This window comes from Dreissena polymorpha, chromosome 4, assembly GCF_020536995.1.
Source record: "Dreissena polymorpha isolate Duluth1 chromosome 4, UMN_Dpol_1.0, whole genome shotgun sequence".
In the NCBI taxonomy this organism is placed as follows: domain Eukaryota; kingdom Metazoa; phylum Mollusca; class Bivalvia; order Myida; family Dreissenidae; genus Dreissena; species Dreissena polymorpha.
Window position 1 is genome coordinate 98,133,887 of NC_068358.1, and position 17,034 is coordinate 98,150,920.

General features: G+C 34.9%; 1 protein-coding gene and 1 long non-coding RNA gene across 2 annotated transcripts in view; one reads left to right on the forward strand and one right to left on the reverse strand.

The window, feature by feature from the left end:
* LOC127878647 (uncharacterized) overlaps positions 1-17,034 on the forward strand; it is a 76,957-nt gene that overhangs the window by 33,562 nt on the left and 26,361 nt on the right. The window contains exons 6-8 of the mRNA XM_052425176.1: positions 14,675-14,801; positions 15,117-15,207; positions 16,899-16,976. Coding sequence (XP_052281136.1) covers positions 14,675-14,801; positions 15,117-15,207; positions 16,899-16,976 — 296 coding nt within the window. The remainder of the gene's footprint in view (positions 1-14,674; positions 14,802-15,116; positions 15,208-16,898; positions 16,977-17,034) is intronic.
* On the reverse strand, positions 9,889-12,261 carry LOC127879865 (uncharacterized). The gene is made up of 2 exons (XR_008049309.1): positions 12,085-12,261; positions 9,889-11,455 (listed from the first exon to the last, which is right to left on the reverse strand). It is a non-coding gene; the product is annotated as an uncharacterized LOC127879865 (long non-coding RNA).

Below are 17,034 nucleotides of genomic sequence, written 5' to 3' on the forward strand. Positions count from 1 at the left end.
TGTGTTGTAAACTGTGAAATGTCAATTCCAGTTTTCGCCATGACCATTTAAAATGATCCATCTAGCAATCGTATCACGAGAAACTGAACCATGTGGTTTTCTATAACTAATGAACAGCTTATCTGTTTTTGTCCGCAAACATTTTGTTCTTTTCAAGTATTCATTTAGCATAAAATATACACATAATCTGGCGGATAACACTTTAAATGCAAACTAGAAACATTACAACTAGGTATGTTCTGTTTAAAAAAATTATCAAACTGAAAATTGAACTCGGATGGCAACTTCTTGTAGCCCTTAACAGTCAGTAACTGGAAAGTATGTACACGCGATGCATTCACAGTCCACTTGAGCAATAAGCATTACTAATTTAAATGTTAAATCTTTGAGACTCAAATGTTTCACTGGAGAAAGTTTCTGTAGGTATTTCAAGACCAAGTCAACATTCCAAATACGTGTGTATCGAGCACATGGTCGTCTGAGATGATAAACTCCCTTTAAAACCCGTGTAACTAAAGGATGACTTCCAGCTGGAAATTTATCCACAATAATTCCTAACGATGACTGAGAGCTACACACAATGTTCATTGCTGAATATTCTTAACCACGCTGAAATTCCTCAGTAAGGAAGTCTATGATTTTTATTATAGACACTTAAAATCTATCAATCTGTTGTTTGTCACAAAACAGAAACCATCTGCGAATATACACTTTATACTCGCGTTTTGTTGAAGTTCGCCACGACGCCATGAACACTCTGGTAGCCTCGGTTTCTAAAGGATTCGCCGACTGCTTGCATGCGATCAGCATCAACTGTTGCTCTAAAGGATGATATTTGTCTGTATGTGTGAGGCATTCTGTGTTGCCGAGAGCATTCTGTGTTGCCGAGGGAGTATCAAAGGAAAATCGATCAGTGTTTCCATCACCAGCGGCCACCAATGTTAAGTTGGCCATAATGGAAAAATGCCACAGCCCCGAGCCCGATCCACCTTGATCTTTTGAATGCTGCGTCCTATAACACTGAAAGGGGAGAAAAAATAGCATTAATCAAATGTCCCCCAATCAATGCTAAAAGCATTCACAAAGCTGCACTCTGGGTCTGGTTGCCATGAAATGTATTGCTGCACTTTTTTATTTAATCTAGTAGCAAACAAATCTACGGAGGGTATGCCATATTTTACACAAATACTGCAAACAATTTCACCATCTAATGACCATTTTATGTTGTCTTTAAATTCTCCAGATGCCTGATCTGCATCACATTATCAGTGCCTGGTAAATTAGCACACATAATCCACATGTTATTGTTAATATAAAATTGCCCAATTTTTGACTAATTTGATTGCAATCATAACATTTTATTCCTCCGAAATTGTTAACATAACTAACTGTTGTAGTGAAATCCGTGAAAACTTTGATATATTTTCCTTTTATCAAATGCTGAAATGCCTGTAGAGCAAATAGAACTGCTAACATTTCCAAAGCATTAAAATGATACTTTTGTTTTCTTTCTCACCAATGGCCACCGATCTTTTCGGTACCTAATGTTGCACCCCAGCCAGACCTACTACTGCCAGAGGGAATAATTATAGAAGGGTTTTCTCTGCGATTTTTCCTGAATTGTGAATGAATATTATTCATCCACCATTGTAAGTCTTATTTCATAGGAGGAGGAATATTCATGATTGAATCAAAATTGCCTTTGCATTCTTTTAATGCCAGAGATTTTTCTTTTTCTAAGCGACGGTAATGTCATTTTCCTAGTTTCACAGCAGAAAGAATTGATCAAACCTATGACATGAGCTACCGTGCGAATAGTAGCAGTTTCACGTGTGTATAGTTTAGAACATTCAAAGCGGGTCAATAACATTTCCAAGATATGCAATGATTTGGGTTGGGATAAACATACCTTTGTCCCTATTTAGCAAGAAACCCAGGCTATTCATGAGATTAGAAGTTTCTTGTATATTTACAGTTTTTTTTTCTTTTGATGTGCCTCCAAGTAAACTGTCAGCAATGGAACCTGTACTCAAATGCCCATTTGTTCGTAATTTAGCAAACACAGGTTTCATGAGCCTTGTATAAACTCTAGGTCCTGGTGACACACCATTAGGCATACAGACATATTGAAAACGATAATGAAGCTGTTGGTCTTCAGCTATAGGAATGCTATAATATGCATTATTAATACACGTATCAATTAATCAAAAATACATGTCTTAAGAAACCAAATCAAGTGCATTTTCAAAAAATTCCATTTTAAAATGTTCATATGGAAAATATGCATTTAATTTCTTCAAATTAAGTATCTTGCGATACTCTCCTGGTTTTCTTTTAGCCCAAAAAATAAAGGGGACAAGAATTGTCGAGGATGATGAACAACTTCAATAATGACCGTCAGTTGTAGTAATTTATTGATTTTAATATCGATGAAAAATTCCTCTTCGTGATTAAATTAATGCTGAGAAAACTTTTCTTGTGGAGGAGACAATTCACAGAAATCGAAATGACAATGTTCTACTATATCAAGTATTTTTGGATCTTGAGTAATACGTTTCCATGCAAACGGCCTCCTACAAATTCTGTACAAGAAATTGTTCTTTCCTCTGAAACATTTATTGTTTCATGACGGATTGTTGAGGAGGGCTCTGGCCTCTCCTCCTCCAATTTTTGTATCCTAAAACTGCGATCCAGTTTTCCCGAAGGCCGATGGGGATGATCATGGATATCTACATCCAGAGGTACTACGGCCACAGAAAGGACGGCCACGGAAAGGACGGCCACGAAACATGGGTTGCCCTCTCACTGGACGGGAGTCATATTTAATTGTTTGAGTGTCCTCTATTTATCTGGACGATTTCTCGATATCACCAAATAGCAACTCATTATATGGCTGTGTAGATGAACACAAAGAAGAGTACGGTCTCTTCATTTCAGGCATTAAAGCTTCTCTCCTGGGCATGTTAATTTGTTTGTTCGCATATCCCAAAAGCGAGAGAGCATCTTGGCAATTGTCCAAAGGTTTGCTAATGTCTATGCCCAGATGTTTAATCTGCAGTTCCGCTTTTGTTTTGTTATTGAATCCACTGCTTGCGCAACTAAAATTGCTGCTTTGATGATTGAAGTTTCAGTGTTTTCTAACTTTTTTTCTAACACCTTGGTATTTGTTCAAAGGAAATCCCATACAATCTTGTTTCACTTTCCTGTTTGTATTGCTTCACAATTTTCAGGGCGAGGAAAGGCCTCTTTAATCATGTTTGAATATTCGTCCTCTTAAAGCCCGTTTATAAACACATCATTGATATTTAAAGCTAGTGCTTCTTAAACAGAAGGGCACAAAATCACATGCTCTTTCAAACGCTTAGTCATTTGACTGAAACGAGAACTCTCAAGATCTCTTTTCTGAGAAAGCATTTACTGTTTGTGATGCTTCACAATTGGAAAACTCTCCTCCTGCCAATTCCCCTTCCTCCATATACTCCTCATAGCCATAATCTACCGGCATCTCTTCTAAAGCCGAAACGCGAGTATTAAGTTCCGTAAACTTGACAGTAATTTTTTACTGTAAATCAGCGTCGGACACAGACATGTCCTTCGCCGACTTACTGGAAGCCGACGCTGTCGCAGTCTGCTTCTTCTGTGTCGGTTTTACCGAAGTATTACCACTAGTAGCAGTGGTTGACCCGCTTGTCGTTTCTTTTGTCGATGTCTGTTTTGTACTTTGCGTAAAGTCAGCCATTTTGAAAACCACGTGTTTTTAGAAAAACACAAATCGTCGTAGAAAAGACAACTGACACTGTCAACATAAACCCCAGGTCTAAAAATGACACAAAGAGTTTTCGGGCCAATGGCCACAATAAGACACCTCGAATACGCGATTTTAAGCTATAAATCCAAAGAATAATCTGCACTATAACTTCGCTAATCAGACCGCCGCCATTACGCTTTTCCACTGCCTGTGCATGCGCAAGACTACATCTCATTTAATCGACGAACCAATAACGTAAATAGAATTTATAGCTTTGGTGTTTTTAGCATAGTTGCGGTTACGCAACTATGCTTATGTTAGAGCTACATTTCGAAAACCGACATGGAACGGTTGACCATTATGAAGCCTTACCTGATCAACAATCAGACGAAATATCTATTTAATATAGTATATGGTAATTCTAACATTTTTTTTATTTATTTAGAAACGTTTTTCTAACGTTTTCTTCCAAGAATATTGCTGACACCGTTTTTAGTAATTTTTCTAAGACCGTTTTACGTGAAAAAACCTTCTAAGAAACTAAAACAAATTTCGTTCGTAAAACAATTCTGTTCTGGTCCTTTGTTTACTGTTCTGGGAGAGGTCAAATTCATTAGGCCCTGGTTTAAGGATATGAAGAATTTCATTGGTTAATTATAAATAGAAATTAACATATTCTCAACAGGAAGTTGGGCATAAAGCACTTTCATTCTTTGTAAATGTGTAAAAAAAAATAGCGGAGTACGATGAATGTTTTCTGATTTATGACATGGATTCTGACCTGCCTTTCTATGGATTTAATGAAGTAGAGTTTGAAAGTAATAGAGATGTGTTAATTGAAATTAAAATGATTTACTTTGAGCAAGAAATTAACGTTACGAGTAGAGCTAACGGTTTAAATGTGGCATCTAATTTAATGGATTCGCGCAAATTCTGGACGAGTGTTGTGTCTGTAAAATATTAAATGGAATGCCGTAAATGTATCAAGTCGGAAAAGAATACGGATGGTTGGATACTGGTATGCGTGAAATAATGTAATTCTTCGTATTTATTTTCATAGTTATGTCATTTTGTAACCATTCACATTCGTCACGATTTGGAATTCCCGTTTCTAAAAATAGAACATTTTGGTAGCATGAACCAACCAAGGGAGGCGACTCGTGATATCAGAAATTGTTAAGGTTACAATAAACTAAATAATCGAGTCATGAATAATCGAGTCATGAACTCTCTAAACCAGGGACCTATACTGTATAGGTCCCTGTCTAAACAAATCATCATATTTTCCTCGAAGGCATGTTTTACACATTAGACTGTTGTTCTGGTTTTATCGTTGGTTGATATTGATAGAGTAAGCATAGGTGTTCACTATTAAATACCTGAAATAGGATAAAGTTAGAGATTAAAGTAAAAAATGGTACTGCAAAAGGTTACAATCCACTAGAAAACGGCCGAAAAAAGAAGGTGCAAAAACAGTCGATTTTGATTTGAGTCGAATTTTTTTGGTTTGAACATGACATATCTTTTTTATTGCTTAAATCAATTCAGCTAAGAATGTCCGTCAAGAAAAGGTATGGTTATGGGGGTCTCTATGTGCAAAATGTTGTATTTATTTTCGCTCAAATTTGTCGCTTTTACATTGAAACATATAAGGAAATTATTTAGTTATTTGACCTAAACATTAACTTCAGCAGCAACTTCCCTGTATTTTGCAACTATGCTTTCAACGCCATCGGCGCTCTCGTTTGACGATGCTGCGAAGCAGCTCGTCTAAGTTATCATACCATGAAAAAATTCTTCACAATGGCGACCTTTGTAAAAGACCGAGCCAGTCCGATTGAGATAGCTCGTTTTTTCTAATCGGCATACCTCGCTGATTATCATTGATAAAGGGAAGTTCAGCTATAAATAGGACAGCATATTCTGGGAAAAAGATTTAATGATAGTTTGAAAACGTTAATTTTAAATCAGTTATATTCAATCCATTATATGTTTATAGATCAATGAACCAACTATGCATTTTCTGTATTGTATTTGACATTTGTCGTGATTCAGTAAATAAATTGCGAATTAAAACTTGTATAATTAACTTTCAACGCGATCATGAGTGTAAAGAAAACGAATTATTTCGAACCTTCCATTTGTAAACGTTGTAGCGACTATGGTATATAAACAGCACAATAGCCGTATAACATCTGTGAAACTCGCTCTTATGCGTGCTTTCTCATTTTGCATATTTAATAAACTTTTCAAACAGAAATTATAGAGCCACATAAGTGCATATACTATGTTTGATAATTCATTCGTTTGTTGGATATTGTTTGCTGTTTTAAACACATAATAGGTCATATCGCGGAGATTTAGTTAACCCACGGAGCGTATATTGACATCTCATCTAGAGTCCGTGGTTAACCTTACCATGTGTTCATGTGCGAACTCACGTAGTCAAGTGCTCTTACGACTATGTGCTCATACCTACTTTCGGGAATCATCATGTAATTATTGCCTTACCTAACGAACAAACATGCCTAAGCTTATTGAATTAGAAAAAAAAACAATAATCAACAGAGAAAAATTATATGTTCATGCACATGGGCATGTGAAATCACGTCCGTACACATAGCATCATTAACTTAGGAAAGGAAACAACGAAGTATAAAGTTTGGTATGATATACATGTGAAATTAAAGAGCATAGTGTAATTAAAGAGCATGTCAAGTTTTGAATTTATATGCTGAAACGTAATGTTATACCCCACAAACGTTTTACTGTAACAGAACGTTTTTTTAAGATAAGTGGTACAGAAAATACACGTCGAATATCTTTTTAAAGATATTTCTTGTTATATTTGATCGAGAATGTAACCCGCCTCCCAGTTTCGCTGAATGGATCAAGTTCACCTTGGGTACTACTTCCCCGTACCCCCAATTGTTTGTTCGTACCCTACATTTTTCGTACCCAATTTTTTTCGTACCCAATTTTTTTTCGTACCCAAATTTTTGCTCGTACCCAAATTTTTGTTCGTACCCATTTTTTTATCCTACCCATTTTTTTTTCGTTACCAAATCTTTTTCGTACCCAATTTTTTTTTGCATCATTTTTGTACCCAAAATTTTCGTACCCATTTTTTTCCTACCCAAAATGTTCGTACTCACATACACAATTGTGGTGATGTAGATAAACTTAAATAGATGCTTTTATATCAATCCTCTGCAAAAACATCGTCACACCAGTACTGTCAGTACTTTGATTTAAAAATAAGTTTATGTTCTAAATCGTTCATTGTTTAGGTCGAACTACACAATACTTTAGTTAAGAAATTAGATTATTGGGACTATGTATCATTTGTCTTCCCATTGGGATAACAATACTAGAACAGAAATATATACAGCATAATAGGTTTACACGTGTCATTTGGTCACTGAGAAATATCACGTCCCATCAACATACAAATAACGGCAATATAAAGCATTACTATAAAGTTGATATTATAAGCGTCGAAAAGTTATTTACATTAAATATCAAATTTAAATGACTGCAAGCACAGTTTCCAATCATTTAGTTTGATTACAACAGGACTAGGTCACTATTGTTAACGCCCAGAGGTGTTCCAGTCGTGAGCGTAGTGTATAAGTAAGAAATGAATTAAAGAAACGACTTTATTGTTTCCTCGTCTTAAACCAGCTTTGGAACTCTCAGTGTGGAATAGTCAGTAGTCACCTGACAAACCCAGGTTGTATTACCAGTTGTGAGGTAACATAGTTGTTACGTCACAAGCTCGTTCTCAACTTGTACAATATTTAGGGAGTAAGTGAATGTAATAGGGGTATATAGGTCGTATAGATATGGTTACTCGGGGATTGTGTATATGTTGTGGATATGGCTTTATGTATATGTTATTAAATTCCCATTAAATTACATAACGAGTTTGTCTTTGTGGCGTATATTTAACAAAACACTATTTTAATCAACAAAAATTAAATGGTGCACAAGTCCAGAAAACACTGCTCATAACCTAGTCAATCGGACCGTTTGCAGTTGTGAAATAATTAAAAAAAGATGTAACATTTGTAAATGAACAGACATTATTATTTACCATCAAAATAATGCATTGGGTTGTACATGGTGAACAACAATAAGTTAAACTTAAACATGTTTGTCAACGAATGTCCCCAATCGATTGGTTTAAGCGCTTGATGACGCTGGAATCGGTTTCTGGAATGCTGACGACCAATCAAATTACATTATGCAAACGAACATGCTTGAAGTAGTCGGGCTTTATTTAGATTTATTAATCTTACACAAAAAGCGAAACAATTCACAATAGTGAATAGAATATTACATATATGTATCTATAATTATCATGATTTTTCGTAGATTATGATCAGATCATGAACAAACACCGTGTCATAAAAAGAGTCGCGTTCTGAGAAAACTGGGCTTATTGCATGTGCGTAAAGTGCCATCCCAGATTAGCCTGTGCATTCCACACAGGCCAATCAGGAACGACACTTTCCGCTTTTATGGTATCTTTAGTTTCAATAAAGTCTCTCCTTACCGAATATCAAGTTTAGGAGGAAAGTGTCGTCCCGTAAAATGAGTGCTTTATATAGGAACATTTAAATAAGATCAGCATTTCAGAACATTTAGTATTTAGAATTTAGTAATCGCCGTAAATAAAATATGGCAATAAACAAAATATCCCTACGACAAGGTTTCGGAATGCAAATTGCGGTCCGACACAAAAAATCTTAAGCTCCAGGATGAGATTTTGGAAGTAAAAAATTCATCTTATAAATAAAAGTTAATGAATTCAAATATGAGCTTGATTAAAATATATTGCAACAAACAATTACGTCATTTAATGAATGAGAATAGTCATTTATAGAAGGTTTTTAATATTTCAATTCAAAATGTTGTATCAAAATTAGACAATTTCTAATTTTTAAATAATTGCTTGATTATATCAAGCAAAAGACATGATAAATAACATCATTATGTACTATTATTATTTCCTAAATGCATTTACTAAAAATCATGTAAATACATGAATGAACATTTATTAGAAAACAATTGTGAATGATTCAAGAAATTTGAAAAATGATTTGACAATGATTTTTTTTATAGATTATACAAGATTTTGTAAACTTGAGGTAATGATTTTGTAAAAAACAACAACAACCTTTTCTTAGATATAACTTACATAATTGTTGATATTTCTCTGGTGGAATATGTTTTTATGCCCCCCGTAGGATGGCAAGGTAGGTGAAGGTCAAGGTCATCCTTCAAGGTCAAATTTCAAATATATGGCGTCTGTCTGTCCGTCCGAAAACTTTAACATTGGCCATAACTTTTTCAATATTGAAGATGGCAACTTTATATTTGGCACTGCACATTTTGAGTGGTGAAAGGTGAAGGTCATCCTTCAAGGTCAAAGGTCAAATTTTGCAATATTGAAGATAGCAACTTGATAGTTGGCATGCATGTGTATCTCATGGAGCTGCACTTTTTGAGTGGTGAAAGGTCAATGTCATCCTTCAAGGTCAAAGATCAAATTTTGCAATATTGAAGATAGCAGCTGATATGTGGCATGCATGTGTATCTCATGGAGCTGTTCCTTTTAAAAGATGCAAATGGGATTGTTGTTTATGGTTGTTTTTGTTGAAATCAAGTTTACAAGAAATGCCAATTGTGTTGTTGTTTTGGAAAGATGATTGCATGTTGTAAAAAATGAATAAATCTTTTTCATTTGAAAAATTATGAGATTTTCAATAAATTGCAAACCACTATTGCTGCTCTTCATTGAATATATTTTTAAATAGTGCATTGCTTTAACATTTGAGTCTGGCACGGGGAGAATTGGACCCAATGCATGTGCTCAAAATGTTGTCTCAGATTAGCCTGTACCGTCAGCAGAGGCTTATCAGCGACAACACTTTCCGCCACAGACTTTTTTATCGAACAATACCATTTAGGTAAAATGTCATCGCTGATTTGCCCTGATTAACACTTGACACACATGCATTAAGACCCATTTTCCCAGACCTTGGCACAATTATGTTGTTGCTGTGTGTCTTGCAATGACTGTGGATGAAGCCATCCATGATGAAATAGCGTGTCAACATAATCTAAATACTGAATAACCTTTCTTTTAAATTTTATTAGGAAATATATGTTTTACATGGCATACTGGTTCAATAAATATTAGGATGAAACACACAATAAATAAACATCATCTGAAAACAAAATGATCACTCTGGTCCTGTTGCTAGTGTATCCCACACATACTGCTTATGACTAGACATATGCAACTTTAACATGAGCATACAATTGTTTTCAAAACAATCTATACACTGGTGCAATATAAGTTAAAAACCTACATATACATGTGAGATTGCACTACTGTCTGGTTATATGTATATGCCTGGATGAACATTAAATAAACTGATTTATATTTGTTAATTACATACACTTCATCATGGTTTTATAATTTATGTAGAATAAATGCATAGAATCACAAAGAAATTAATACCCATCATTTTGTTTGCCAAACTTTTGTTTACACATGTTAACTTCTTTCATAAAAAAGAAGTAATATATATGGAAAACATTTTTGGTAGCAAATTATATTGTTGCTAGTGTTCACCTTTTACTTATAAAAAGACATACAATAAGTGTGGAAAAGCACATAACCTCATTAAATGATAGAATTCAGGGCCCTGTCTTAACAAAGATCTTAATATGACACTTTTTGATTATACCTGAATATTCAGCCTACAATAAATAGGCATTTAGAATCTGTATGATCCTAAAATAAAGGGCATGTAAATACTGAAAGGAAATAAATACAATTGACCCTTACTTTGGGAAAATGGGGTTTAATGCATGTTCCTAAAGTGTTGTCGCAGATTAACTTGTACGGTCTGCACAGGCTAATCAGGGAAGACACTTTCTGGTTTTATGAGATTTTTCGTTTAAAGAAAGTATTTTGAAAAAGAAAATCCAGTCTAGGCCGAAAGTGTTGTCCCAGAAAAGCATGTGTGGACCACATAAGCTAATCTGGGACAACATTTCACACACATGCATAAAGCCAATTTCCCGTGAACGCGGTTCAATTTGATTGAATACATGTACCAGGTCTACTTAACCTAGGCTGTTCACTGCAAAAAAATTATAACTTATGTCTAAATATCAGCACCACACAATAGAAAGGCAAGACATTTTTACTAAAAAACTACACCATTGAAATCTAGCAAGAACATATCTGCTTACCAATCTACAAGATGTGTGAAAAAGATGCTTGAAAAATCATTGCAAGATAAGTAAAATAATGTGAAATAAATCAATTTCTCTTATATTATGTTGAGTTTAAGCATGCCAATTGATCAAATGGCAAACAACAAATTTCTGCATGATTAAATAAACATATCAATATGTTCCAGCAGAATATTTCTTATTAAGATTGGCCTTGTTAGTTTCTAAATCTTAATAAAATACCACTTTAGATATTGGATACAGAGTACCCAAAATTCTTAGCAATAAAACACATAACACACTATTGTCATTATCAGAACATTTAGACTGGTCCCTGAAGGTTTTTCTCAAGTTGCTTGTAGCTCCAGTTAATCTGATTCACATTTGTGCTGGTGTCTCTCCCTGGTAACGTCTAGCTCCTTCAACAGGTGGTCATTAGTTGTAACCAGGAACCTGCATTTACAGTAGGGAAGTGAATGCAACACATTTGTCTTGTTAAGATTGAAATCATTTAATATTTAGCTTGATTTATGCAAGAGCTTAGGCCTTAGAAACTTTAAGTATATGCAATTGTATAACTGATAACTTTTTATAGTTGTTTACCTTGTATTTTACGGGCAAAAAACATTTTAATTCTATAACTGATACCACCAGAGTTACCGGTATAACCTGTGCAGTTTGAACATGACTCAACTTGATACACATGTTAATTTGTATACAGTACTTATAAGTGCCGTGTTGTGGAATCTGATTTTCTGTTTTGCAGCAATGTCTTTGCCCAATTGGAAAAAGGACGGGTACACTTGGGAATTATTTTTTTTTATTTCAAAAGTTTTTGAAATATCCTAAACTATGGAACTCATTCCATAAACCTTTTTAGAGGTAGCTGCTAAAAGCATTTTTCCTTATCATTATTTATATAGGGAGTTTCAAGAACAAATTGAAAGTACAGGAAGGTCTTGTAAACAATAATTAGGAAGTATTCAATAATAAATGACTTCTTTAAGTTTGCACAGTAAAATAAGATGTGCATGCATCCATATTATGAAACAATAGAAATCTTTACATTAAAAAAGAACTACTGTGGTAAAGACTGTAATTCCAAAATATCTAGCACAGGCCTCTTTAGTGATGCCTTCCTGATTACACCTGGGTGTAATAGTCCAGTGCTGACACTGCCACTGTTCCTGTATTTGCATGTCGATGCCTCCTTCTTTTACTGTCGGGTGCAAAAATTGCCTTTGCAGCACTAGTGCTACTGACAGGGTGCTACAGAGGTTACTGGTGCAGGTGCTGGTATTGTGTACTCCTGTCACATGTGTTGACATTCAACAAATCTGCTGCCTGCCTTAAAAGAGCAGCTGCTCTTTGCTGTTGGCTAATACCTGCAAATGTTTTCATGTACATTATTTTTTATTTATAAAAAAAGTCACCATTATGTAGTATAATCATAGATTCAAGAGATAATAGTTTCTATACATTTTTCACAGAAATATGATCTTATCTGCTTTGATCATCTAAGTACCATCTTTATGGGAAATCTTCAACCCCCCCATTATCCTACATGTACTAACCTCTTGATGTGTTTGTTTGTATGGTGTTTTTGCCCGTGTATTTAACCTACATTAAGGCAAAGATTCACTTAATTATGCTTCCTGGGTTTCACCAGTACTAGGCTAGGGCTATGCACTCTGGCCAGAGTAAAACTCCCATGAAAAAAAATCAGCACCGCACGTGATGATCGAACCCAGGACCCCTGAGTTACAAACCGTAAACATTAACTGGGTCACTGAGCTACACATTATAGATGCAAAGAAAAATAAGATCGATCTACCATTTAAGTCTATACAAGAAAAATCATCATTAAATGTGTCTGTTTGAAGACACCTTTTAGGTAACTTTTCAACACATATTGTGATCAACTCAAACCCATTTTGGTCAACTTATACCTGTTTTTGGTCAACTGGTACATATCCAAAGTCATCTCGTACCCAATATACAGACACAGGTGTAAGATGGTCAACATATATTGATAAAAGTATAAAACAGTATCCGAAATATAAACATTTGAAATGAAAAAGAGAAACCATTTAATTCCAGAAAACATAATTATTTTGTACGTAAATGAGGTAACTGTGCATTCTTATTTTCTCACATTTCTTTCCATTTTATTTAGCTCTTTGTATGAATTTCCATGTCGTTTTGGGGATAAACTAGTAAAAAACAATTAAAAGATACATAAGATACAATTTTACCAACCTAGGTATCAACCGATTTGATTAGATAAATGACAGTGTTACGAAGATATGCGATGAAAACAGAATGAAATTAATAGTTAAATTCTAACAAGCCAACAGTTAGACGTTTTGATCATCGTAACCCACTTTCGTTACAACAATACTACTGTGCAGTATGGGACGTTTGACGTGTTTACAAATGAAAACAAGATTACGTCCATTAACTTCAAATAGACCTTAATCACAAACCAAATGACAACTCAACGTTCGAAATGGGGATTACAATCGTATGCTATTAACATAATAAACAAGTACACTAAACAAGTAACCTTTACCTGAATAAGAACAGTGGAAAATACGTTCGAAACGACGCGGTAGAGTGATTCATCTGGTAGATATATAATACAACACCGTTCTAAATATTAACCTTTTACGAAAACTACCGTAAACGACCGACAACTCTGGTTCTCCGTCGTGTATGAATTCAGTATTACTAATGGTTACAATATAGTAAAAGATTTCCTACACAAATTCAATGTAAAAGCAATAACTTTAACGAAAAATAAAGTCAAACTTTTGCGCATAGAGACCCTCATAACCATACCTTTTCTCGAAGAGCATTCCAAGCCGAATTGATTTAAGCAATAAAAAAGATAGGTCACGCGATATGTAAGAAAGAACTCGTCACGAATCAAAAGTCACTGTTTTACGGCCATCTATTTACCGGCTTCTATCCAGTTCATGAGGGTTTCCCGCCATCTGTCAAAGTCTTATGTAGTCTCCAATCTTCAGATAAAAGAGTGAATTTCTAGTAAACAACAATGTTTTCCCTGCCACATGCACACAGAAATATACTCAAATAAAGTCATGGCAAGTGACCCTACAGAGAACCGTGTCTTTAAATAAATGATGTTCATGTTTTTAGAGAGTATAGTATGCACTCCAAAAAGATTTAGTATATTGTAACCTAATGCATTCGTCTTAATGCATTCGGCATTCGGCTTACTTCATGTGAGCTGCTGCCTTGTGCTTATTCATTTCGCTTAGTAGAACTTACAAAATATGCCACTTTCTAGCAATATTCAAATGATAATATTTCAGCAACAAGAAGATAGCCACATGAACAATTTAACAGAAATAATTCATTTGTCATTTACTCGAGAGAATACATGATAAACATACATCGAGTAAACATTAAAAAGAAGTATGCAATCAATATTTCACTAACTGATAGAAACAAGCGTAAAGACGTAAGGAAGACGCAATTATTTTGTAACAAATAAATAAAGCAAAATACAATTGTAATTTAGCAGTATGCAATTGTCATTTAGCAGTATGCAATTGTCAATTAGCAATATGTAATGTCACTTGGCAACATGAATGGACTGGCGGATATTCCCTTCCATACATAAGTTGTTAATAATTTCCATTCAAGATCAAAGCATGTTGGAGAAAGCGACGGAGATACTGTCAGACGAACAATTGCGGACGAAGAGACAGGTCACACCTGCATCATACATTGTTGAGGTTTTCTTCGTGATCGACTACGGCTTGTACTCATTGTATGTTTAAACATGTTTAAATTATACACAATACCAGTAGCGATATTACAATCAATATAAACTAATGATTTAAAAAAAAATACGGTATCTTGCAACTTTTCTATTTTTCGTCAATCTAGTTGACGGTCCCTTTAAACATCATCAATGTCGTCGTGTTTTTATAATTATCTCCTTTTTTATAATAATGCGTTCACCTTTTATATTGCTCGACCACCGCACCACTGAATACTAGTTAGTATTATATGTTAGAGAATAACTTCATCTTAGCATTAATGTAAACGTCGCACTAATTTTTCACGAAATTCTTGTTTACAGTTGGTATAATCAAACGACGGGCGAGAGTGCAGCCAGAAAAGCGAGCGCACTGAGCAAAATCAAACAGTTCTACGCATTCGTCCTCAACACAGTTAGTACCAACCATACAATTAAAACGCAATTGATATTATTGTTTATAATGTGAACATACAAGTGTTTCGGTAGTCAAACATGCATTTTAATCAAAACTGCACGTAGCGCTATTATAAAATATTCGACGTGTGAGCGCAAAAAAGTGCCTTTAATACATAATTGATATTCTTGCCAGCAATTCTAAAATTACTGTTTTAGCAAATATGAAAAAGTAATACTTGCTAGGTATCGTTATTTGAAATAACATTAAATAAGGACATTGCAGAAAGAGCATCTATTAATAATTTAATAAGAACTTTTAATTAACCCATTTATGACTAGCGGACTTTCCCATCCTTCTAAATTGGATCAATTTATTTCCAAAATTAGGGATGTCTAGTATATTTATTTCTTTGTTAAGAATATTTTTTTAAAAAGAAATTCCTTTAAGCAAACAGCGCAAACCCTGATGCGGCGTCGCATCAGGGTCTACGCTGTTTGCCAAGGCCTTTTTTCTAGACGCTAGGCATAAATGGGTTAATGATGTCAATAAACAATATTAAGTTCCCAAATCGAACAAACGTATTTGATTTGCATTTTTTTTGTTTTATTGAAAACAAGATGTTTTGGCGATTGTGTACCTACCCAATTTATATACACTTCATAAACATTGCAGATCAGTTAAAACCCCTTACCGGTATATCGAGATGTGATGCATGATTGGTTATACAGACTATTCGCTCTAAAATAAGCTTTCTGTAAATTGAATTTATAGTACAACATCACTAACATTAATCTGATCCTTTTGAACTCTAAACGCTTGAATTGTACCCTCTATACACACTTGGTTTTGTTTGTAAAGGTGTCCCACGGGATGAATTGCAATAATGCAGTTATAAAGTATTTTGAGCCGCAATGCACAATGTGGTTTCCGGAAAGGTACTCCCCCCGGAGAAGTGCCCCCCCCGGAGAAGTGCCCCCTTATTTTAAAGGGGGCGGAGAGGTGTCCTCCAATCAAATCTGTATGGGCGAAGAACTGCCCCCCCCCCCCCCACACACACATTTTATCCGGTAAAAATTTAATTTCAGTACAAGTATATTTCCATTTATCGAACTGAATAACACAAATTTTCTACAGCCACGTGATAATATTATTTAAGTCCCTTTGTACGTATCTGCACCATTCACTATACATGAATGCGTGTTTATCATTGTAATTCTCGCTCTATATATCGACTTAACTCGCCGCGAAATTTCTTTATTTAGGGGGCACTTCTCCGGGTCATCAATTCTGACATGAAGGCACTTTTCCGCCCCCTAATTTTCAGCAGGAGGGCAGTTCTCCGCCCAATAAAAAACAGTGAGGGGGCAAATATCCGTCCAGTGAAAAATCTTTGAGGGGGCACTTATCAGGGGAGGGGGGGGGGGGCTATCTTAGAGCCGCACAATATTGGTACTAATTGTAGAAACAAAAAAATAAGTCGTTATGACGTTTTAATCATCTGTAATTTGAACTTGGAATAATCGGTAAACAATGTTTATTTTTATTGTTTTTATTGTTCCATAACAATACCTTATAAACCGTTCGTATTTGAAAGCAATTATCGTTGTTGGCTAACATGGGTCATTATTGTTTGTACCTACTTTTTCGAAGTTGTTTAGAACTTAAATAACCATTTTGTGCATCACAAGATTGAGTGTATTTCTTAGATGAATCTCCGATATGAAAGTGTCACTGGTTCCGGATACACCATCTCCCTTCGGTACGCAGGCATCTACATCGCTGACGTACGTACAATACATTCTAGAAAAACGTATTGCATGCTAGAAAAATGTAATAAATACA